The 25,694-nt window shown below is 47.5% G+C and overlaps 1 protein-coding gene across 3 annotated transcripts in view; it reads left to right on the plus strand.

The window, feature by feature from the left end:
* Positions 1-25,694, plus strand: part of CRYZL1 (crystallin zeta like 1) — a 138,860-nt gene that overhangs the window by 57,519 nt on the left and 55,647 nt on the right. For 2 of the 3 annotated variants that reach the window (XM_029603541.1, XM_029603543.1), the window contains exons 4-5: positions 5,578-5,650; positions 22,275-22,319. In XM_029603541.1, the coding sequence (XP_029459401.1) occupies positions 5,578-5,650; positions 22,275-22,319 (118 nt within the window). The remainder of the gene's footprint in view (positions 1-5,577; positions 5,651-22,274; positions 22,320-25,694) is intronic. The other variant, XM_029603542.1, reaches the window with a different exon arrangement.

Genomic DNA, 25,694 nt, shown 5'->3' on the forward strand with positions numbered 1-25,694 from the left:
ATGGCATTTACAGTCAATAAACATGATACATGATAAGGCTTGATTCCATTCCTAAGACTCTCATCCATTTCCATCCCTATGGAACAATTCCTCAGGACTTTTGCTATAACCATAAACAGGAAGCTTTCATTATTCATCATTCTTATTATAATAGTATGAAGAAAGTTAGTCTAGTGATCATACAGTGTCAGAAAACCCGTTTAAAAAAAAAAAGAAAAAACCTTCTTGAGCCAAGAATATCACCTAAAAATGAGTCAAAATCTCCAGTACTCTGAATATCCAAAATAAGTCTGGAAACTCATCCAATATAACATTAAGTGTACTGCGGTGACTTGAACTGTAATAGGTGGCTGTAGCGAAGAAGAGATATGACTGCAACCATCCATGTCGCTCCTTTGCCATGTCTACACATGAGCAGAGCCCAATGGACCTTGAGGTTGCGGTGGTGCCAGGCCACTTAGAGCCTCCAGGTTTGCATCTGAGTCACCCCGTCTCTCCAGGACTCATTATCCTGGTGGCAGGTACTTTCAAATCTGGAATGGGGGATCTCTTTTCAAAGTCCCCGTACCCAAATTGTCCTAACCTCTGATGCATTTACCCTGGGGTGGGGAGCTCATGTAGATGGGCTTAGCGCCCAGTGTCTCTGGCGTGCTCAGGAACATTCTTGTCAGTCAACTTCCTGGAGCTTTGTGCGATCAGGTACGTGCTATGGGCTTTGAGGTCGGCTGTCCAACAAAGTTGTCCTAATCCAAACTGACAACCAGATAGCCTTGTGTTATGTCAACAAGTAGGGAGGTACGGGATTGTACCTCCTATGTCAAGGAGCAGTTCAGATCTAGTCATGGGCCCTGTCCTATGGGATGGTGCTCAGGGCCATGTACCTGGCCGGAACAGAGAATGTGGTAGTAGACAGGCTGAGTCGAGCCTTTAGACCCCTCAAGTGTTCCCTGGACCAAGGGGTAGGAAATCGGATATTCCGCTTCTGAGGGAGCCCAGACGTAGATCTGTTCGCATCCCTCTGCAAAAGGAAGATGCCTTAGTTTTGCTCCCTGTACAAGTCAAACAGCAAACCAGCCTTGGACATCCTTGCCCGCCATTGGGGCAAAGGTCTTTTGTGTTGTATCCTCAGATTCCCTTAGAGGTGAAGATTCTCTTGAAGCTTCGTGAGGACAGGGAGACTATACTCCTCATAGACCCTCATTGGCCAAGACAGGTCTGGTTTCCATTTTTACGGGTGTTGTCCATCCAGAGACTGATCAGTCTGGGGACTTCCCCAGATCACATCACACAAGATCAGGTCAGGCTGTGGCATCCCAGCCTCCAGGTCCTGTTGCTCACAGCCTGGATATTGAGATGTTAATCCTGCAACTGCTTGATCTTTCTGAGTATGTGTATCGGGCCTTGGTAGCTTCTAGAAAGCCTTTCACTTGAAACTCCTATGGACTGTAGTGGAGGAGGTTTTCTGTATGGTGTGAGCAGAAGGCCCTAGATCTGTTCTCCTGCTCCATACAAAACTGCTTGTTTACCTTCTACATCTATTGGAAGATGGCTTAAATACCAACTCCGTTAGAGTTCATCTCAGTGCAGTTGGCGCATACTACCAAGGTGTAGATGGAACACCCATCTCTGTGCAGCCTATAGTTGTACATTTTATGTGGGTCCTGCTTCAATTGAAGCCTCCCACTGGATCTTGGGACCTCAATGTGATGTTAACTCAGTTTATGAAAACTCTTTTTGAGCCTCTGCGCACCTGTAACCTAAAGTACCTGACCTAGAAGGTCATATTTTTGGTGGCGGTCACCTCAGTGTGCAGGGTCAGCGAGCTCCAGGCCTTAGTTATCCACCTTACACTAAGTTTTTTTTATCATGACAGGGTGGTCTTGGACTTCCATCTTAACCAGTCCATCATCGTGCTAACATTCTTTCCCAGGCCCCATTCACACCAAGGCGAATAAGCACTGTACAGTTTGGACTGTAAGCCAGCCTTAGCCTTCTATCTGGAGCAGACAGAGCCCATAGACAGACTACCCAACTTTTCATTTCTTGTGACATGAATAGATTGGCAATGCTCAAACAGACAGTATCCAATTGACTAGCAGATTGCATCTCCCTCTGTTATGCCCAGGCAGGACTGTATCTTGGGGGTGGGGGGGTTCATGTCAAGGCTCATTCTGTCAGAGCAATGGCAGCGCCTGTGGCCCACTTGCAAGCAATTCTCGTGGAGGATATCTGCAGGGCTGCAACATGGAGTTCTCTCCACATATTCACATCTCATTACTGTCTGGATAGGGATGACCGACGCAACAGTAGGTTTGGCCAGTCTGTCCTTTGGAACCTGTTTGAGGTGTACAACCCAACTCTTCCCGCCTCGGGCCCATTATTTGGGTTCAAGTTGTCTTCCCCCTCTGTTACCAACAGTACTAGTATTGTTGTGCCCGTTGGCACCTGCTTGGGTGTCTGTTGCTCCCATTTTGTGTTGCTCCCATTTTGTGAGCAGCCTGTAGCTAGGGATTCCCCATGTTTTTGGACCACCATCCTGCATGTCCTCAGAGAAAGCAGAGTTGCTTACCTGTAACAAGTGTTCTCAGATGGAGGCAGCAAACACAACTTCTTTTTGATGACATTACTACTTAATTGTGGTGCAGCACAGAGAAATCCATATTCTCTGCCTTCAGGAGATGGTAGGGCATACTGAAGGTGCAGCAGGATTATATATTTTTATTCACTGGATGTGCTTTCCTTTTTGGGATTGGTGCTAAGATTTCCTGTATTCCCAGTGTTTGAGGGTCAAGTGCCTGGTTCTTCCCAAGCTTTGCAAGACTGCTCTAGAAGTGATCTGGTAGAGCTTGATTAAAAAAAAAAAAAAAAAAAAAAAAAAGAGAGAGAGAGAATCCTTAAGGACTCTGCCTTTTCTCCCCAATAAACCCTTCTTTACTGTCTTTGGGCTTTGTTTCTCTTAGCTTAGGCAAAAATGTAATTAAAAAAAAAAAAAAAAAAAGGAAGAAAGAGGAGAGAAATTCAAAAGAATTTTATCTGCTGTCTTTATCACCTTGATAAAGCTGGTATGTCCAGGGAGTTTTTTGTGCTGGCTGGATTTCTGGGGTGAGTTTTTGTGTTTCAGTGATAGCACCCTCAGTTGGCTTCCTTCGGTGAGATTCCACACTGCTTCTAGCGCTGGCATGGACAAAGCCAAGTGCGTCTGCCATTGTAGATACTGTGGCTGCAAGTGTTCAGCTTCTGCTTTGGGATCCCACTGCTCTGCATGTATTAGAAATTGGGACGTTCCCAGCTAAACTTCGTCTGCCTCAGTCCTGCAGCATCGACAATGGAAATAGTGACTGTTCCTAAGTCAGAGAGCAGGAACAGCTGCCATTTTGAATTCCTCCTCTTCAGCTCACTCTAGTTTTCTGCTGCTGACATTCATCTTAGGAAGTCCCCCATGCCCTCTCCTGTGAGGGATCTTGCAGGGAGCTCGTCTCAGAACCCGGGCATGAGTTCTTTGGGAAATTTTGCTCCAGAAGCTTTTAGATTTCTGCATCAGGTTTTCTATGTTACATAGTTGCCTGGTGAGGGGAGGAAAACTTCTGGTCCCTCAGATCAAGGACCTCTGCTAAAATTATCTTTGGGTGATCAAGTTCCTGTGAAAAGATCCAGAACTTTGGATCTGCCCCCTTCTTCTCCTGGGGAAGTGAGAATGAAGATCTTGAGGATCTGATGGATTCTGGCAGCTATGCATTAGATGAGGAGAACTCCCCTCAGAGTAAGAGGATCTCAGAGATCTGACTTTTGCACCAATACGAGATTGTGTCTTTGATCAGGTGGTTTTGTCTTAGAATTTCTGATTACAAGGTAGATGAGACTCTGACTGGGATTCCATTATTAAAGGTGTCTGCAAATCTACAAAGGCTTTTCCTCTTCACTCTGAGGTAGAGGACATAGTGCTTTCTGAATGGGAATCCCTGGAGAATGGTCTCAGAGGTGTAAAGAATTTTAATAGATTGTTTCTCAAGAGGCAGTACCGTACTTATTTCAGATACCTAAGGTTAATGTTCTGGTTTCAGCAGTTACTAGATAAAGCACTATCCCATGGAAAGTAATGTTTCCCTAAAAGGAACAAAAAACAAGACTGATGCCTTGGAAAGTAAATGTATTATATTGGATTCAGTTTAGAAATCGTAGTTCCCGACTTTTTCGCCTTTTCGGCTGCATCAGGGGCTGTGTAAATAATGTAATATTTATTAAACACATATGTATAAAAAACATTTAACCCAAATATATCATATAAAAACATTTTACAAATTACAATAGATAAAATCAAATTTAGTGTATAAAATCCTTTCGATAAAACAGAAAATTATGGGGGTAATTTTCAAAAGGAGTTACATGCGTAAATGTAGCTACTATTGTAGCAATTTTCAAAAGCCATTTACTCAAGTAAAGTGCACTTATGTGAGTAAATCCTATAGACAAGTCAATGGCATATATTGTAGCAATTTTCAAAAACCCACTTACTCAAGTAAAGTGAATTTACTCCAGTAAACCTGGTTTTTACTCGAGTAAATGCTTTTTAAAATCAGGCCCTATATACACACATAAAATACCACAATAAGAAGAAAAGGACCAATATTTCACAAAGAAGCCATTTCTACTATGTTCTCTAACCCTTGCTTGATGGACTCTATAACAGAATACCATCAAGCTAAGGCAATACAACATAGTACAAAATGGCATCTTTGTGAGACTTTCCTCACTCCAAATGACATCAAATCTTCACCGAGGTGTACTGTGTTGTTTGTACATCTCACTCTACATGAGAAACTGGCCCCTAAACCACCACCAACACCTCACTATGAGCTATTAGATGGCCCTCCTATTGAGATATAAATACTTGACTACTATGAAGGCCTTGTAGATAGTCTGTCTCTCTCTCTCTCTCGTTACGGCCATATTGCACAGCTTTATGCAAGGAAAAAAGGTGTAGTTATTTCTGACATTAAAACCGTGTGATAACATGGTTCATGCTATTTGGACGGTGCGATATTGCCCCTCATTTTCATAAGTCCCACCCTGATTTCACCCCTTCTAAAAATTTGCATTTGTGCTGTTCACTAGTGGTGTTATTGCATGCATTAATGCTACAATGCATTTTGAGTTCTGTGATTTTGAGCCGGTCTTTAAATCTGACCTTAAGTGTAGTCAAGTACTATGTAAAGTTGTCTAACCTTGCATTGAGTGCTTGTCTTTATTTATTTATTTATTTATTTGAGTTTTATATACCGTCATTCGGTAATGCCATCACAACGGTTTATTAACTGTTTCACGGTATCCAGATTATTCTTAACATGTCCTTTTTATCTTATTGTTGTCTAGGGTACAACACTACACATTCATTGGTTAAACCTCATCTGCCAGACACATTGCTCTAAGCCTAAGGCCTTCTTTGACCTTGCTTTGTGTGTGGAATGCATTTCATTTCTTTCTTGAAATATTAGGGCTGTTTTCTCATGGACTTTAATGTCTAAGCACAAAACTGTAGATGTAGGCTAGAAACATTCTGACTTTTGTGTTGTGATTTAGCTTTTATCAGTAATGAAGTTGGAGAGCGAGTCCTTACCTGTTGGAAGAGAAATTGCTGGCCTAGTATTAGAGGGTGAGTCTACTTGTATCTATTTAATGTTAATTTTTTCCCAGAAATACAGAAAAATTAATGTCTTAAAGTAGGTAACAGATAATCTGAATAGCTCACAACTATTTGCTGCTACTTGTTATGCCCAAAAACATGTAAGCAAAATATACACATTGCACATATATATGAGCTGACTCACTTATTCAACAGTGTTCAATTTATAAGGCTCCTTTCTGTGGCTTCATGTCCTGTATAATCTACAGTATTTCACCCATCTGATTCATTACATTTAATACAATATTTTAAGCAAAATAAATCCATAAAAGGAATGAAGGCAATGAGCCCAACTTGTGATGAAAATATTTTAACAGAAAAGCCATTTTGTTACTCTGTTTTTTGTTTGTTTTTTTTTGGTTTGTTTTTTTAGAAACATTGGAAAGGAAATTGAAAAGTCATAAACTGTTGTGCCACGGTAGATGATGGCTGATACAGGCCAATTGCTTCATCCAGACTAGCTGGTTGTTGCCATCTACGCTGCTCTAGCTAAGGACCATCTCCCAGGTGTCACCTATACAAGCCTGACTGCAAGATATTACTTTTAAATCTCAAACGTGGTTCTCTCTGCGAGGTCCCTTTTCCTAAAGGTCACAAGGAAACAGTTTTTTTTAAATAATAGTTATTTCTTTTGTTACTATTAAGAATTTGTCCCAGGAGATATTATAGAAAGAGAGGCAAAATAGCAAAAGCAGAGAATTTGGAGTTTTTTCTTGGTACAAATCACAAATTTTACATGAATGAAAGAATATTTAAAAGACTTTTGTGCTATCCTAAATTTTTAGCTGTAGGAGCAAAAATTGATTATTTCTTATAACTTTTTATTCATTTTTTGTTTGTTTTATGGAGTTTTGCATTTTTATTTGACAGGGAGGGAGGAAGTTAGTCAACTTTATTTATTTTTTTTATTTTTACTCTTTTTGTTTTGTCTGTTTTGCCTTTTGGGAAATTGTTTTTCTGTTTAATTTTTTTCAAAAAAAAGTATCTCTTACTTACAGCCTCTCTACTTCCTCTCTCCAGTCTTTTGTTCAGGCAAGGAGCAGTCCCAGGTTGAAATAGCAGCAGCTCATCCTTGGAATTAAATAGCACCAGCACCAATTTTTAGATGTCTGGCACCCAAGAATTTTACACACCTGAATTTACATATTATCTCCTTATTTTAAGCTTCCATGCATGGTAACAAGATAGCAAATTAGCTATTTATATGATATGTAATATCACTGCATTGATTGGTAATTGGCATAATCATTTCACATCTACTTGGCCTTTGTGCCATCTAACACATGCAAGCTCACATAGCAAATTTAAATAAATCGTACTTCCCTGTACGTACCCGGATCAGTCCAGACTCCTGGGTTATGCCCCCCCTCTAGCAGATGGAGACAGAAGTTTTCAAACAAAACTCCGCCTATATCTAGGCTGGTGCCACCTACAGTCTGGCAGTCTTCTTCTGTCTCCTAGCAGGTGGAGAGGGTGCAAAACCTGCAGTCTGAGCTGAGGCCTAGTTTAAAAAAAAAAAAAAAAAAAAAGGAAGGTTTGATTTTAGTTTCTTAGTTGTTTTGACTGGTAGAAGATTGTGAGGCTCGGACCGCAGTTGATTGCCTGCAGGTCCGAACTAGTCTCCTCCCGGGGTGGGGTAAGGTCCCGCGGGGGCCTTCCCTCCTAGGAGTTGAGCTCGCTGAGGGTGGGCTGAGGGCCCTTGCCAGCGTTCTTAGCCTGGGGGTGATACCGGGGAACTCGGGTCACTCCCCCCAGGTGGTCCCGGAGCCGGTGGCGAACGGTAAAAAAAAAAAAAAAAAAAAAAAATTATTTACTTGGTTTGTTTTTTTTCTGTGCTGTCTCTCTTGCTTTCCCTCTTCTCTCCTGCTCGTTGGTTCGCGAGGGGGAACGGGATCGGCGCCGCGGGTATCTACTGTTGTGGTTTTTTTCTCTGCTCTGAGAGAGCATGCCGCGGCGGCCGGTTTGCAGGGCCTGCGGGGCGGCCCGTCGCCTATCCCGGGACAGCCTTTGTTCAGGCTGCGTCTCGGGCGGCGAGGGCGGTTCAGCGGGCGCTAGCGCAGAGGGGCAGCGGCTGCCGGAGGCTTCGGGACGTAAATCGGGGGCCGTAGGTCCGTTCCCGCGAAGCGCGGGAACAGCCGCCATTTTGGCAGCGGCAATTTCAGCGGCGGGAAAACCCGCCATTTTAGGCTCAGCAGGGCCAGGTTGCGAGGCGCCCCCGTCGCCGGGGAGACCGGAGGACGTTCCTCCCGCTCTGTCCCCACAGAGGCGGGTCCCCGAGGGTGACCAGACTCCTGTTCTTAGCGATCCGGAGGAGGATCCGGATCGCAGCTCCTCTGACTCCTTTTCGTCTGAATTCGTGCTGGTAATGCATAAGGCCTTTAAGGCTAGCAGGCAGGCCAGGAAAAGATCGCGGGGAGCGCCGGATTTGGTTCGGGGACCGGACCCTAAGAGACGTGCCCGGTCTCTCCCGGTCTCGGATCCCCCGGGGGGAGCACGCCCGCTCCGTTTGGGGGCTCCGCGGGGGGATGCCGAGTCGGAGTCCGAATCCGGGGATCCGGAGGAACTGGATCCGGATCCGCAGTCACAGCCGCGAGGCATTGACGGAGAAGGGGATCAGGGAGCCAGTGGGGCGAGTGGTCTCCACGCCACGGAGGGGGATGACCCCAAGGTGGTGCGTCTATTTCGGCGCGATGAGTTGGCGCCATTGATTCCGGCGATCCTCGAGGAATTGGCGATAGATTTGCCACGACCGGAATCGCGCTTAGGGCGTACAGACCCCATGGTGTTGGGGCTGAGGGGACCTCCGTCGGCGTTTCCATTGCATTTTTCGGTGTCCGACTTACTTTTTAAGGAGTGGGACACTCCTGATCTGGGGTTGAAGGTGTCCAAGGCCATGGATAAGCTTTATCCCCTGACAGAGGACGCGCTTGAGCTGTTTAAGATTCCAAAACTAGATTCGGCGGTGGCGGCGGTCACCAAAAGGACCACCATCCCGGTAACAGGAGGGACAGCTCTTAAGGATTTGCAGGATCGTAAGCTGGAGGTGCAGCTTAAGAAAATTTTTTAAGTCTCCGCGCTCAGTGTAAGGGCGGCGATCTGTAGCGGTTTCTCTCTCCGGGCAGGGCTCAGGTGGGCCCAGCAGCTTTCGGCTAACGAAGGTCTGTCACAGGAGGAAGCGCTGCAGGCGACTCGTCTGGAGGCGGTGATTGCCTATAGCGCGGATGCCTTTCATGACTTGCTCCGTTCGTTGGCTCGGGCGATGGTCTCCGCGGTATCGGCTCGGCGTTTGTTGTGGCTCCGCCATTGGGCGGCGGACGTTTCGTCGAAGGCTCGGTTAGGTTCGTTGCCGTTTAAAGGGAAGTTGCTTTTTGGTAAGGAACTGGAGGATTTGATTGAGTCTTTGGGCGAGAACAAAATACATCGGCTGCCGGAGGACAGACCGCGATCAAGGGGGACGCCGTCCACGCGAGGTAGATTCCGTGGGGGTCGTCGGCCCCGTAATGCGCGAGGGGCGGTCTCCTCTTTTCGCCACAATGCGGCTAGACAGCAGTCGTACACGCAGTCCTTTCGTGGCCGCCGGTTTGGCAGACCCGGGACCGGGTCCGGAACCCCGGGCGGGAAGCTACCACAATGATGGGCAGCCGGCCCACTCTCCGGTACCGGTGATAGGCGGCAGGTTGATGCGGTTTGCCAGGGAGTGGGCCAAGATCACGTCGGATCAGTGGGTGCTGGATGTGATAAGTCGCGGCTACGCGTTAGATTTTGCACAGCGGCCCCTTCCCTGTTTCATGGTGTCGCCATGCGGGTTCTCGGAGAAGCGTCAGGCGTTCCGGGACACAATCCGGCATCTGTTAGCCCTAGGCGTGATTGCGCCGGTGCCGTTCCGCGAGCTGCGCGACGGCAGGTATTCCATTTACTTCCTGGTGCCAAAGAAAGAGGGCACGTTTCGTCCGATCCTCGACCTCAAGGGCGTCAACAGGTGCTTGCGGGTCCCAAGGTTTCGCATGGAGACGCTACGATCGGTCATCGCGTCCGTGAGACAAGGAGAGTTTCTCGCGACTCTGGATCTCACGGAGGCGTATCTGCACGTCGGAATCCGCGCGGACCACCAACGCTACCTTCGGTTCGCAGTGTTGGGGCAGCATTTCCAGTTCCAAGCGCTGCCATTCGGGCTGGCGACAGCCCCGCGAACCTTTACAAAGATCATGGTGGTGGTAGCGGCTCATCTTCGCAAGGAAGGGTGTCTGGTGCATCCGTATCTGGACGATTGGTTGATTCGGGCGAAGTCCGAGCGTCTCTGTCGGTTGGCAGTACAGCGAGTGGTCGATTTGTTGCAGAACCTTGGCTGGGTAATCAATCGGGCCAAGAGTCGGCTGGAACCGTCGCAATCCCTGGAGTTTTTGGGAGCGTTGTTCGACACTCGGCGGGGCATGGTATATCTGACGCAAGAGCGCAGAGTCAAATTGCAGGGCCAAGCCAGACAGTTGTTGGCCAAGCCCATGCCGGTCGTCTGGGACTACCTACAAATGGTAGGGTCCATGACGTCCACGCGGGAATTGGTTCCTTGGGCGTTCGCGCATATGCGGCCTTTGCAATTGGCCTTACTCTCCCGCTGGAATCCGGTGTCGGAGCAGTTCCGTCTTCCGTTGCCGCTGCTGCATTCGGCTCGTTCCAGCATGGCCTGGTGGCTCTGTACCGGAAACTTGACCAAGGGCATATCGCTGACTGTGCCCTCGTGGACGGTGGTCACCACGGATGCCAGTCTGTACGGCTGGGGCGCGGTGTGTCTCCGGAGTTCGGTGCAGGGCACCTGGTCCCCGACGGAGGCGACGTGGTCCATCAATCGGTTGGAGACCAGGGCAGTGAGGTTAGCCCTGCGGGAGTTCTTGTCGTTGGTACGAGGCCGGGCGGTCAGGATTCTATCGGACAATGCGACCACGGTGGCGTACATCAACCGGCAAGGCGGCACCAGAAGTCTACCAGTGGCCGCCGAGGCACGACAGTTGATGGCATGGGCCGAACGGCATCTGCAATGCATAGCGGCGTCGCACATTGCGGGCGTGGAAAACGTTCAGGCGGATTTCCTGAGTCGCAATCGGCTAGATCCCGGCGAATGGGAACTTGCGGACGTAGCGTTTCGGAAAATTTGCGCCAGGTGGGGAACACCTGTTCTGGATCTGATGGCGACGTACAAAAATGCCAAAGCTCCGCGATTTTTTGCTCGCCGCCGGGAGACGGGGGCGGAAGGGGTCGATGCCCTCGCGTTGCCTTGGCCGACAGGGGTGCTCCTCTATGTTTTCCCTCCGTGGCCCCTCATCGGTCGGACGCTGAGGCGCATAGAACTTCATCCGTCGCCCGTGATTCTGGTCGCTCCCGAATGGCTGCGGCGACCCTGGTTCGCGGATCTTCAGAACTTGGCGCTGGAGCCTCCCCTTCGGTTTCCTTATGTGCCGGACCTGCTACATCAGGGTCCCGTTTGTTTCGACCAGGTCGAATGCTTTTGTCTAGCGGCATGGCTTTTGAGAGGCGTAGGTTGAAGAAGCGGGGGTACTCTGATGCGGTGGTCACGACTTTGCTACGGTCACGCAAGCCTTCCACTTCCCTGGCGTACGTGAGGGTGTGGACGGTCTTTGAGACTTGGTGCCTGGCACAGGATATTCGGCCCACGCAGGCTTCTGTGCCGGAGGTGTTGCATTTCCTCCAAGATGGCTTGGCGAAGGGCTTGTCTGCCAGTTCGCTTAGAGTGCAAGTCGCGGCCCTTGCCTTGCTGCGTGGACAGGTCCAGGGGAGGACATTGTCGGCGCACCCGGACGTCGTGCGGTTCCTCCGAGGGGCTAAGCAATTGCGGCCTCCGTTCCGTTCTCCGTGTCCTTCTTGGAGTTTGAATTTGGTTCTGAAGGCTTTATGCTCCGTTCCCTTCGAGCCCATCCGAGGAGCTACTGTGAAGGACTTGACGCTGAAGGTAGTTTTCCTGGTGGCAGTCGCGTCAGCGAGGAGGGTGTCGGAGCTCCAAGCCTTGTCTTGTCGGGAGCCTTTTTTGAGGATTACGGATTCGGGAGTGTCGCTTCGTACGGTACCTTCCTTCTTGCCTAAGGTGGTTTCTGCGTTTCATCTCAACCAGACGGTAGATTTGCCTTCGTTTTCTGAGGCTGATAGGTCGCTTCCGAATTATCGGGACTTGCGGCGCCTGGACGTGAGGAGAGCCCTTTTATGTTATCTGGAGGTGACGAACCCCTTTCGGAGGTCGGATCATCTCTTTGTCTTGTGGGGCGGTCCTCGGCGCGGGCAGGCGGCTTCCAAGACTACTATTGCCCGTTGGTTGAAGGAAGCCATTGGTTCCGCATATTTGCTGCACGGCAAATCGGTCCCGGCGGGGCTCAAGGCTCATTCTACGCGTTCTCAAGCGGCTTCCTGGGCGGAGTGCAGTCAGGTTTCTGCGGAAGATATTTGTAAGGCAGCGACCTGGAAGTCGTTGCATACCTTTGCGCGTCATTATCGCCTGGATGTTCATGCACCAGGTACTGGCGGTTTCGGGGCAGGGGTGCTCAGAGCGGGACTCTCCGGATCCCACCCTAGTTAAGGTAGCTCTGGTACATCCCAGGAGTCTGGACTGATCCGGGTACGTACAGGGAAAAGAAAATTAGGTCTTACCTTAGTTAATTTTCGTTCCTGTAGTACCACGGATCAGTCCAGAGTCCCGCCCGTCGAGTCTGCTGTTCTGACGGAGAGTCTGGGGGAGACTGTTTGGTTCCTTTCTATTTCTGTTTTCTCTTTCTCCGTTATCGATGGCTCTGGTTCTGGTCCCATTTGGGGGATAGTGGAGCCGTTAGTTTGGTTGGTAGGTTCCTGTATATAGTTCGTTTGTAGTGATTTTGGGGGCTTCATCTGCTTTGACATTAAGTAAGACTGCCAGACTGTAGGTGGCACCAGCCTAGATATAGGCGGAGTTTTGTTTGAAAACTTCTGTCTCCATCTGCTAGAGGGGGGGCATAACCCAGGAGTCTGGACTGATCCGTGGTACTACAGGAACGAAAATTAACTAAGGTAAGACCTAATTTTCTTTTCCCTGTATGTACCCAGATCAGTCCTGACTCCTGGGTTTTGCCTCCAGTTCAGCAGATGGAGACAGAGAAAAACTCAAAGGACTGTGTCCTAATACCCGAGGTGCCACCTACATACCGTCAGTATTTCTCTTTCTCCAGCAGATGGTGGAGGTGCAGAACCTACAGTCTGTTTAGTTTAGTGGTTCTTTAAAAGGAAGTGAGATTAGTCAGATTGAATAGGCAATTTGGTTAACTTGATAATACTTTTAAAAAAAAAAAGGAAAGAGACAGCTTCACGGCAGCTTTCGTTTAGCCTCCTAGGGGGTTGCTAGGTCCTGAGGGGACCATCCCCCCTAGTGTTAGAGGCTTCTTGGGCTAAGGGCCGAGGGCCTTTTTGCCTGCTGAATGCCACGTAGGGAGTGATACCGGGGAGCCCAGCTCACTCACTCACTCTGGCAGGACCAGGACCGGGCAGAAACTTCAGCCCCGGCAGGTTGTACAAGTTAAAAAAAAAAAAAAAAAAAGTGACACATTGCTTTTTCTAGTGGGGTGATCGGTCTCTCCTGTCCTTTGTGGCTGTCGGCTCTGTCCCGCGTGCCTGCCGTTTGTTTTTATTTTTAGTTCAAATCGGGTCAGAAAGCTTCTGCAGCCATTCCAAGGGGGATTGCTTGTCTGGCCTGCGTGTTTTTGTCGCGCGAAGGTCTGTGCAGCTCCTGCCTCTCCCGGGGAGGAGGGAACCTCTGGTTCGATCGGGGAACCCGAGGGCAGAGGCCGCAGACAAGGGCAGAGGCACAGAGCCTATTCTGCTCCGTTCCCGCGGAGTGTGAGAACGGATGCCATTTTGGGCTCATTCTCGGCTGCCACATGTGACGCAGTGGGGGAAGGGAATCTCCCACCGCCATTATTGCCACAGCAAATGGCCCCCATGGGGGAGGGGGGGTCTATCAGAGCAGCAAGGCATGGGCGCGGCAGAGGATAGCCCCGAGGGGGGTCTCTGATTCATCATCCTCCTCCTTTTCATCCGAGTTTATCCTGAGGATGCATAAGGCTTTTAAAGCCAGTAAGGCCATGAAAAAACGAGGGAGAGAAAATGTCTTCGGCTCTCTCAGCTTCAAAGTCGGATGCGTCCTCATTCCCCAGGGAGAACTGATGCTCCAAGGATTAAACTATCCTTACGCTATGTAAGGCCCGTGGAAATGGATCCTTCTTCCGATTCTTCGGACACGGATGGCCAAGCCGGGCAACCTAAGTCTCTGGGGGCAAATGGGGATAAGGATAAGCAATATGATTCCCCTCGAAATTCCCAGGGGGTTGAGGGGGATGACCCAAAGGTGGTCTGCCTGTTTAAGAAGGAGGAATTGGGACTTCTTATACTGGCCATTTTGGGGGAGTTGAGAATTGAGGTGCCACCTCAGGAGTCCCAGCTGGGAGATATGGAACCAGTATTATTGGGCCTGATGGGGTCCGACTACTTTATTTCCATTTCATTTTTCAGCCACGGATTTATTGTTCAGGGAATGGGACACTCCTAACTTTGGCCTGAAGGTCAGTAAGGCAATGGATAGGCTCTATCCTCTGCCATAGGATGCCTTAGACCTACTGCATGTTCCTAAAGTGGATGCGGCGGTGTCCGCAGTCACCAAGAAAACTACTATCCCGGTGACAGGGGCGACAGCCCTGAAGGACCTGCAGGATTGGAAGTTGGAGCTCCAGCTCAAGAGAATTTTTGAGGTCTCCACCCTGGGAGTGCGGGCGACCATGTGTAGCAATTTTTCTTTGCATGCTGGCCTGCGCTGGGTTCAACAGCTTCAGGCCAATGCCGGTCTTTCAAATGGGGAAGCACAGCAAGCAGGTCATCTGGAAGCAGCGATTGCTTATAGTGCTGATGCACTTTAAGATTTGTTACGGACTTCAGCCAAAACAATGGTTTCGGCTGTCACGGCACGCAGACTACTGTGGTTGAGAAATTGGTCTGCCAATGTCTCTTCCAAAGCTCAGCTGGGTTCCTTACTGTTCAAGGGCAAGTTGCTTTTTGGAAAGGGCTTGAAGAACATGATTCAGTCCCTGGGCAAGAATAAAGTCCATAAATTGCCTGAGGATCGCCCCAGAGCAAGAGGTTCCTTTTCGGCTAGGTCTCTATTCCGTGGCAGTCGCAAGTTCCGGACTCACCCACCTTCCAATTCTTCCTTTCCGGCAGAGTTCGAGCAGGCAGCAATCTTGGTCTCAGCCTTTTTGCGGCAGGCGTTTTGGTAGATCCAATAACTCCTAGGCTGCTTCGGGAACAAAATCTTCACAATGAAGTTCAGCCAGTCCATTCCTCTGTTCCAATAGTGGGAGGCCGTCTTTCTCTCTTTTTCAAGGAATGGGCCAAACTAATGTCGGATCAATGGGTCCTTAAGGTGATAAGTCAAGGTTATGCTTTAGATTTTGCGAAGTGCCCTTGAGACTGGTTTGTGGTCTCTCCATGCGGGTACGAGGAGAAGCGAAAGGCAGTAAACAAGACACTTCAGCGTCTACTCGAACTCTGTGCCATTTCGCCAGTTCCTCCTACAGAGCGGAGAAGAGGCCGTTATTCGATTTACTTCGTGGTTCCCAAAAAATAAGGAGGGAACCTTTCGACCCATCCTAGATTTAAAGCGGTCAACCGATGTCTTCGGGTGCCTCGTTTCTGCTTGGAGACTCTGAGGTCGATCATTGCCTCAGTGAGAAAGGGGGAGTTCCTCGCGTCACTAGATCTCACAGAAGCTTATCTGCACATAGGCATCCGGAGCACTCACCAGAAGTTTCTACGGTTTTTCATCCTGGGAAGGCATTATCAGTTTCGAGCGCTACCCTTCTGACTTGCCACCATGCCTCAAACCTTCACCAAGGTGATGGTCGTGGTAGCAGCGCAACTCCACAGGGAGGGTCTCCTGGTGCATCCGTACCTCGACGACTGGCTGATTCGGGTGAAGTCAGAGGAGCTTTGCCGAGCGGCGATCCACAGAGTACTTCAGTTGTTGCGTTCGCTCAGTTGGGTAATAACCTTGTCAAGGGTCGTCTGGTGCCCTCTCAGTCTTTGGAATTCCTGGGAGCTCTGTTCGACACCCGTTAGGGGAGGGTGTTTCTTACCTTGGAACACCATTTCCAAGCTTCAGGGCCAGGTTCAAGACTTGCTGACCAAGCGTCCTCCCAGGGTCCGGGATTACCTCAGGGTTCTCGGATCAATGACTTCCACGCTGGAGTTGGTACCATGGGCCTTTGCTCATATGAGGCCGTTACAATCTGCCTTGCTTTCCCAATGGAACCCGAGCTCCGAGCAATTCCACCTACCCCTTCCTCTTACGGATCCTGCAAGTTCCAGTCTAGATTGGTGGCTCCTCTCTGACAACTTGACTCGGGGGGGGGGTTCCTCTGGTGGTGCCCGAGTGGACGGTGATTACCACAGATGCCAGCCTCTCCGGATGGAGAGCAGTCTGCCTGGGGAAATCTGTACAGGGGCTATGGTCTCCACAGGAATTTTGGTGGTTGATCAATTGCCTGGAGACCAGAACGGTCTTCCTTGCGGTACAAGCCTTTCTACCGCTCCTGCACGGGAAGTCTGTCAGGGTCCTGTCCGACAATGCGACCACGGTGGTGTATATCAATCGCCAAGGGGGGACCAAAAGCCAATCAGTAGCAAAGGAGGCTCAGCAGTTGATCAGCTGGGTGGAACAGCATCTGGTCAGCATTGCGGCATCCCACATAGCCAGCGTCGACAGCGTTCAGGCAGACTTTCTCAGTCGGCACTGTCTCGATCCCAGGGAGTGGGAACTGGCTGACGAAGCATTTCAGCTCATATGCGAAAAGGGCACACCCAGGATGGATCTGATAGCGACGTTCAAGAATGCCAAAGCCCCGCGCTTCTTCGCTCGCCGGAGAGAGATGGCGGCAGAAGGAACGTTCTACTGTGTGCTTCCGCCATGGCCCCTAATCGGGGAAAGTACTCCGGCGCATAGAACTACATCCAGCTGTGGTAGTTCTCGTGGCCCCGGAGTGGCCGAGACGTCCATGGTTCACGGACCTGATCAATCTAACTGTGGAGGTGCCACTTTGTTTTCAAGATTTTACGGCTTGTCTAGCGGCATTGCTTTTGAAAGGCGGCGTCTGAAGAGCAAAGGGTATTCAGACACGGTGGTGGATGTGCTTTTGAGATCACGCAAGCCATCCACCTCTTTGGCTTATGTTAGAGTGTGGAGAGTTTTTGAGTTGTGGTGCTTGGAGCATGAGTTGAATCCTACCAAAGCGTCTGTTTCTGATATCTTAGGTTTCCTGCAATCCGGATTATCCAAGGGTTTGTTGTGCAATTCTCTTAGGGTGCAGGTAGCAGCACTTGGTTGTTTACATGGTAGTATTCATGGAGGAGCGTTAGCTACTCATCCAGATGTGGCTCATTTTCTTAAGGGAGCTAATCACTTGCATCCTCCTGTCAGACATCCTTGTCCTTCTTGGATACTGAACTTGGTGCTGTTGACTCTGTGTGCCGCCCCTTTTGAGCCTTTGAAAAGGGCTACGCTGAAAGATCTCACTTTGAAAGTGTGTTTTCTTATTGCTAACACGTCGGCTCGTAGAGTGTCGGAACTTCAGGTGTTATCCTGTTGGGAACCCTTCCTGAGGATTTATGACTCTGGGGTTTCCTTACGGACGGTTCCATCCTTTCTACCCAAAGTAGTTTCCTCTCTTCACCTGAATCAATCGGTGGAGCTTCCGTCTTTTATAGACTTGGATCGGTCAGATCCCCTGTCTAGAGACTTATGTAAGCTGGATGTTCACAGAGTGTTGTTGCATTATCTGGAAATTACCAACACTTTTTGTGTGTCCGACCATCTGTTTGTCCTCTGGAGTGGTCCTAAAAGAGGAAATATGGCATCTAAGGTTACGATAGCCCGCTGGTTAAAGGAAGCTATCAGTTTGGCGTACTTGCTGTGAGGCAAAGTGTTACCGGTAGGGCTTTGGGCACATTCTACCCGGTTGCAGGTGGCATCTTGGGCAGAATGCCAACAAGTTTCGCCGCAGGAGATTTGTAGAGCAGCTACGAGGAAATCTCTACACACTTTTGTGAGACATTACCAGCTGGATGTTCAGGATCCGAGTTCTGGGGAACTTGGAGAAGGTGTGCTTCGAGCGGGCCTCTCCAGGTCCCATCCCAGGTAAAAGAGCTCTGGTACATCCCAGGAGTCTGGACTGATTTGGGTACGTACAGGGAAAGGAAAATTGCTTCTTACCTGCTAATTTTCGTTCCTGAGTACCACGGATCAGTCCAGAGTCCCGCCCGTGTTTTTCGGTAACAGGTAATGGAGAGTCCGTTCGTTCAGAATTGATATAATTTGGATCTGCAGATTGCATTTGTTTTGAGTTCACTGGGTTCTGTTCCCACTTGGGTTTGATGAGCCAGTTTAGAGACAGTGTTCTTTGCATATAGTTAATGTTTATGGTTTTGAGCCATTCTGCTTTGATATTGATTCATACTGATGGACTGTAGGTGGCACCTCTGGTATTAGGACAAAGTCCTTTGAGTTTTTCTCTGTCTCCATCTGCTGGAGGGGAGGCAAAACCCAGGAGTCTGGACTGATCAGAGGTACTACAGGAACGAAAATTAGAAGGTAAGAACCAATTTTCCTATTTTCATATTAGCTGTAGGCCTTGAAGCACTTAATGGCCACTAGGAACATCTGGTATGTCTTCCTGTATCCTTACTGGCCCTAACTGAAGTATCAGTGTTTGCAACTCAGTGTCTTATCTTGTTCCAGCAAGTTCTTCACTTCTGTGTGTTTTGTTAGACTTCAGGGTTGATCCATGATGCTGCAGGAGAGTGGCAATAATTTTCCCTTTTGATTAGCAGACGCGTGAAGCTGTCTACCACTGCTCTGTACTCTGGCCTAAGGAGTCACAAACCCCAGTCCTATTGCAAGAGCGGGGAGCCTCCAAAAATTCTGCAGGCCATAGTCAAGTGCTGAGTAGTAGTGAACCTGGTCATTGCTCAAAAGTGACACCTGGTGGTCAAATTCAGAGCTCATGATTGCAGGATTCCAGAAGTCCAAGTATGGTTGCTGCAGTCACCAGACTATTATACTGGGGTGAGGGGAACTGGGATATAAAATAGGGAAGATGTCCTAGGTAATTATGAATGAAGGCTGATGGCACCAGAATTCCTCCTCTGGTTCTGACTGAGCTGGAAGTCTAAAAGCTGCTGGGCCCAAAAAAAAACCCAATTTTTAAAGAGAGGAAAAATCATGAACAAATGGCTTCCACTCTCTTATATTTGGAAATAAAAGAGATGCTAAGGTTGAATCCTCAGTTTGTTGGAGATTATTCAGTGACTCTGAGGATGCAAGGGAGGAGCATGAGGGATATAGTTGCTTGGGGAAAGGATGAAATTTGCACTTGATTTTGTTTCCTGTATTACAGGATCTAAATCTCCACCTTTAAAAATACAACTTAATGTAATTTGTGCAAATCATAAGGGATGATACAAATTTGTATTTGATTCTGAAATATATCTTGTTTTTAGTTTTGGGGTTTTTTTTTACATTTTATCTTTATTCAATTTTCATTTAAATTTAAACAAAAATATATGAAAGTAATACAGATTTCAACATTTCACACTAGATATCATATTACACAATTATCTCATCTCTGCTTACATAAACCATAATACTGGGGGATAAACCAACATTTTTTTATATATAAATTAAATACAATGATTTAAGGAGAGAGTTTTATTTATCTTTCTGGTCGTCATTACTAACTCCTTCTATATTTTTATCTTGTTAAAAGGTGTCCAAGTGTAAAGGGTCGGAGAAACTATATTTTTTACCTTGATAGGTTCTATAACACAAACATGGATACTTCCGGAAAAAACTAGCTCCTATAGCTATCAATTTTCCCTTCAGGGAAAGGAAATGTCTCCTTTTTGCTTGTGTCGCACGGGAGACATCCGGGAAAATTTGTATTCTCTGACAGCAAAAACATAAATCTTTATATTTAAAGAAATTTTTAAACAATTTATCTTTATCAGACTCTAACTGAAATAAAACAAAGAGTGTAGATCTCTGATGAATAATATCAGTGGATTCCTCCAGAAACGTTGAGACTCCAATACTTTAAACCTCCAACATTCCCACCTCCTGATTATCATCCTTTCTAATAACTCTCATTATCTAATAACTATCATTGTCTTCATATTGAATTATTTCCCTAAGGTATTTTTTTAAGCATTTCCATGGGTAACAAAAGTCTAGTTTGCGGGAAATTGACTAAACGTAAAATTTTATATCTAGTCATATTTTCTAGATTCTGTAATTCTTTATGAATACATAAACTATCTTTAATATGGATAGTCTCTGTATTCTGAAGTAATTTTCTTTAGATGTTAATATTCCCATTTCCTGTTCTAAACTAGTTACTTTCTTAACCTGCTCATTTATCTTCCTCTATTTGCATTCACAATAGCTGTTAAGGATACATTCATTTGTGAGACATTTACATCTAATTTTAACATCATCCTCCAGATATCTATAAGTGTCACGTTAGGGAGATTAACAAGCTACTGTTCTGGCCTGTTTATATTCCCCTTAACATCCACATTATCAAAAATGGACAAATGATTAGTTATTACTATACCAGCTGGGTCTATACAGTCATTTCCCTCAGGAAGACTGACTGCTGCAGGGTTATCGACCAATATATTAATATGTCCATCTGGAGGTGATGCCAATGGTTGTGGAGGTAGTGACAGTCCCTCGCCGGGATTTAAGGAGGCTGAAAACTGAGCCCCCAAACTGTCGTCTAATGGCGACTCGATCCGCCGGAAGACATGGTGGTCCATTGGGCCTCTTGGTGTTATGGGAGATATTGGTATTGTTTTCACTTTCTGCTTTCTCCCCATAGATCCACAGGGGAAAAAGATATAAGCAAGACAAATTGCAAACATTCCAGTCTACCGGTCTTGCTGGACTAAGCCGGAGAAAGCCGCCTGCCCCTTTGGCATTTGCGGCTTAGGCGGCGCGCCAGCGGCAGCACGCCATCTGACACACAATTTTATAGCGGTTGTCGCTTACCGCTGATGTCACTCAGGTCCCGTCTCTCTCTTTCCGACCAGCTCCAGCTGGTCTCTCGAGAGTGTTAAGAGGTTCCAATCGCTCTGGGTGAGTTTGCGGATAGGCTGGGTGCCCCTCTCTCCTCTCCTCTGGACTTCCCAGCTCTACAGCATCTGCCACACGATTTTATAGCGGCTGTCGCTTACGGCTGATGTCACTCGGGTCCCGCCTCTCTCTTTCCGACCAGCTTCAGCTGGTCTCTCGAGGGTGTTAAGAGGTTCCAATCACGCTGGGTGCCCCTGTCTTCTCTCTTATGGACTCCCCCATTTTTAGTTTATTTTTAAAGAAAATTGTATTTTTATTGCCAGTGGCGTACCTAAAGTATTTGGCACCCGGGGTGGATACTTCCTTTGGCACCTCCAAATTTCACTTCTACATTCCCCTCTCCTTCACACAGGCTCCCTCTCTCTCTTACACACACTTTCACACACCCTTGCACACAGGCTGCCTCACACATACATACCCCTTCACACATATTCCCATTCTCTCTCTCTCTCCTCTCACACACACACACACTCGCTTCCTCTGTCCTCTCACACACTCATACACTCCTGTACATAGGTGCTTTCTCTCACTAACATACATCCCTTTACACAGGCTCCTTCTCAAACACACAGTCTCCAAATCACACACACCTTTCTGTGCCTATCATTCTGCACACTCACAAAATCACAGGCTGCATCGATGTCGACTTTTAACTGCTCCTTGGTCGCAACCCGCTGGCACCTCCCTCATCTTCAGCCGCGAAGGGGATAGGCTTCACTCATGGACCACTGGCACATCCCTCATCTTCAGCTGCAAGTGGAATGGGCTCCACTTGTGGTCCACTGGGGTCTCTTTCATTTTCAGCCGTGAGCGCAATGGGCTCTGCTCGCAGCCCACTGGCAACTCCCTTTTCTGCCATGAGCAGGATAGGCTCCGCTTGCGGCTGCTAACCTTCTTCCCGACTGGCACCCCCCCCCCCCCTCCTGGAAGTCACCCAGGGCTAACCCCACCCCGCTTAGTATGCCACTGTTTATTGCCTTGTCAAACCTGATTAAATTGGATGGGTATATTCAAATACTACTTAGAAGCAAAGCCAACCATTTCAGCCTAAAAATATTGCTTATAGCTTTATTTGAAGTCAGTAGGGTATTTCTAGATGAGAAATAGTCCAAACTGTTTTTCTCATCTGTTACTTTATCTCATGAGATATTTCTCCTTTCACTAACCAGCACTAGTTAGTTTGTGGAAGCTCCTCCTGCTTATCTGCTCACAGCACAATGAATCTCAGTAATTTGGATTTTCAGATTTGAGGCATAGTAGTACCAAAGTATAGCACAATGATCAATGCATTTCTGGAAGTTTGCAAAATTCTCTTTAGATTTATATATTTTCTATTAAAATACATGTATATATTTCTTTTTGTCTCATGTTTTGTTTTCTGGGGTAAAGTTGGATCAAAGGTGTCCTTTTTTCAACCAAGCGATGAAGTGGTAGGTAAGTGAAAATTCAACTCTTCCTGAAACGTAGCATTCTAGTAGCCATGGTGATCTGGAGAAAACTGGATTCTTTGCAGGTTATGATACTTTAGTGGATTAGTACAAGGATAATTCAAAAATAGTATCCGTGAGCTTTGAAGATCACACTGATCACTTCCGAAGACCCAAGCTGTCTCAACAGCTCATATTTATTTTATTTTATTTATTTATTATTTTTATATACCGACATTCATCTCAACTGAGATATCACACATATACCACTTATGCAACAATATCTTTTGATTATTCTTATACTGGGCCAATACAAGATATCACAACCTTCAAATAATCAAGTAGTTCACAAGCTTTAAAAATGCTTGGCTAGGTTTTTACATCATTGCTGGTGTCATATATTGTTAATTGAAGTACAGAGAAACACTGGAAGGTGCCAGGAGTGGTACAAGAAAACTGTGATCCTAGCGGCAGTGAGGGTTTGGGAGGATGCCAGGTAGAGTGGGGAGGATTAGGGTTGCCCCCTGGGGAGGCGGAAGGGACGAGAAGGGGCTGGAGGTAAGACTTTTCTTATTTAGTCATTCTTATACTCCATGAACATCATTCAACCCAGCCAACCTTAGAGTTGGGGGGGAGGTCAATGATTAGGCCCCGTTTTTGTGGCACTGAGGCAGGGTTGGGAAAATCGGGCCATTAGGTGGTTTTGTGGTTTTTTTTTTTCTTTTAAAGCCTAACTGGTGATATTCAAACACAGCTGGTTAGGTTTCAATGTTATTTTGGTCGGTTTACATGGTTAATTTTATTTGAGGTTATTCAATGGGATGTTTATCCTGCTGAATATCTCTGATAAACTTTCTGGCTAACTTTATCCAGATAAATTATCCACTTTCTGAGTGAGAAAATTGACATTGATAATTTTATGACGTCAGTTTCTCTGTAGAAAACTAGGCTAAAATCAAAGTCCCAAGTGTATTGCATTAAAATTCACAGTAGCCACACTATTTAAAGAGTCAACACTGGACACAGGATGACAGTTCCAAAACAGTCTGAATGTATTCTTAACATAGCATGGTAATGACGGCAGAAAAAGACCAAATGGTCCATCCAGTCTGCCCAGCAAGGTTTTTATGGAAATGTCGTTCCGTGCACTTTATCCGCAAGCCTTATGTTAAGGGTAGTAATATTAACATTCATAACCAAGCAACTGTCAAACCCATACCAAAATTACTGCTAGCAACATTTTTACTGGGTGAGAAGACTGCTTGATAATTCAGACAATGCTGCTTGAATGTGCTTTGCTTTTGGACTTGGCCATAGAAACAGTCCTGTGCTTTATCCCTAATGTCTATATATTAGTACCCCCAGATCGTAAAAGTCAGGGCCCAGCAATGGATGTCATCAGAATCCAATTCCCCCTTTCCCCCCCATCCCACCCGCCATCAAAGCAGAGAGCGATGCTGCAGTTACATCAAAAGCTTCAAGGCTAATTTGTTAAGGGTAGTAATTCCCCATACCTTCTGTTAAGGACAATAACCGCTTCTCCAGCAAGTTACCCATGTCCACTCTTTTCTTCATTTCCATCTTCTAGCCTTTAGGGATCCACAGTGATTAACCCATGTCCCTTTGAATTTGACTGTTTTTGTCTTCACCACCTCTTCCGAAAGGGCATCTCAGGCATCCATCACCTTCTCCGTGAAGAAATATTTCTTTATCTTGTTCTGAGTCTTCCCCCCTGGATTTTCATTTCGTGACCTAGTTCTACTGTTTCCTTTCCAACGGAAAAGGTTCGAAGTTCAGGTATCTGAAGGTCTGTATCATATCTCCCTTCCCTGTACGTACCCGGATCAGGCCAGACTCCTGGGTTTTGCCTCCCCTCCAGCAGATGGAGACAGAGAAGTTTTGACAGACTCTGCCGTATACCCTGAGGCGCCATCCACAGTCCGTCAGTATTTCTCTGTCTCCAGCAGATGGTGGAGGTGCAAAACTCACAGTCTAGGCTGATTACTTGGTTAGATAGTTGTTAGATGGATTGAAAAGAAAAAGGAAAGAGAGTTAGATAGGTCTAAACAGGATTTTTTGAAGAAGACTTGTATTCAGAGGACTTCAGGATTCTTCAGCCTCCCAGGGGGTTGGCAGGTCCTGAGGGGACCATCCCCCCTGGACTTGAAGGCAGCTATGGCTGGGGTCAAGGACCTATCGCCCTTGTAAGGCAGCACCTGGGGTGATACTGGGGAGCCCAGATCACTCACCCTAGAGGGAGCAGGACCCAGAGTCGGCAGGTTTAAAAAAAAAATTTAAATTAAGAAATTATAATTAACAAAGTAGAAGTGTCACTAACCTGGCCGGGATTTTTTTCTTTTAGCATTCTCCCTTCCCTCGTTGCCGTGGTTATTTTTGGCGCTGTTTATTTTAGCTAATTCAGGTTTTACTGCCTGCTTTGTCGGCAAGGTCATGCTGCGATGGTTGGCCTGCCGTGTGTGCGGCTCTCCCTGGATGGCCTGTGCTTGGGCTGCCTGCCTGGCGGTGAGGGAACTTCCGTGGTGGCTAGGGGGATAGTGCTCCAGGTGAGTTCTTCTCAGGCGTTTGGGACCCTGCTGACTCCATTCCCTCTCCCGTCCCCGCTGAGCGCGGGAATGGGTGCCATTTTGAGCCCTCTCGATTCAGCAGCGCGAATATTAGCGGGGGAGGGGATTCTCCCTCCTGCTCTCTCTCCCCGCTGCACCTGGCTCCAGCAGGCCAGGTACCGCTATTGCAGAGTGCTCCTGCTCTGGGGGAAAACCCTGTTGTAGATTCTGACGACTCATCTGCTTCCTCTTTCTCCTCAGATTTCATTTTGCTATTGCATAAGGCATTTAAGGCCAGAAGAGCCAGTAAAAAAAAGCACTACTCACAAGTCTGCTGTTTTAGACATGTCTGCTAAGCCTAAAAAGCGTCCCAGAGATGATGTGAGCATGGGCGCTCCTAAATCAAAGCGGCCCTTGCGGTCAGGGGCCTCACAGAGTGATCAGGACACATCCTCAGACTCCACGGAGGATCAGGATCCCCCATCCCAGCCCCCGAGGGGTGTAGAGGGGGATGGGGACCTGCAGAAGGGGACTGCCCGTGAATCCAATGGCATCGAAGGAGACGATCTGAAAGTGGTCCGTCTCTTCAGGAGGGAGGAGCTTGGTCCGCTTATCCCAGCTATCTTAGGGGAATTGGGACTCGAGACCCCACTGGAAGAGTCCAGGTTAGGTCCTACGGATCCAGTGATGTTGGGCCTGAGAGGTCCTCCTACTTCCTTTCCCTTCCATTTTTCTGCTACGGACCTCCTGTTTAGAGAATGGGACACCCCAGATTTGGGATTAAAGGTCTCTAAGGCAATGGATAGGCTATACCCTTT

The sequence above is a fragment of the Rhinatrema bivittatum genome, chromosome 5 (genome assembly GCF_901001135.1).
Source record: "Rhinatrema bivittatum chromosome 5, aRhiBiv1.1, whole genome shotgun sequence".
Taxonomy (NCBI): Eukaryota; Metazoa; Chordata; class Amphibia; order Gymnophiona; family Rhinatrematidae; genus Rhinatrema; species Rhinatrema bivittatum.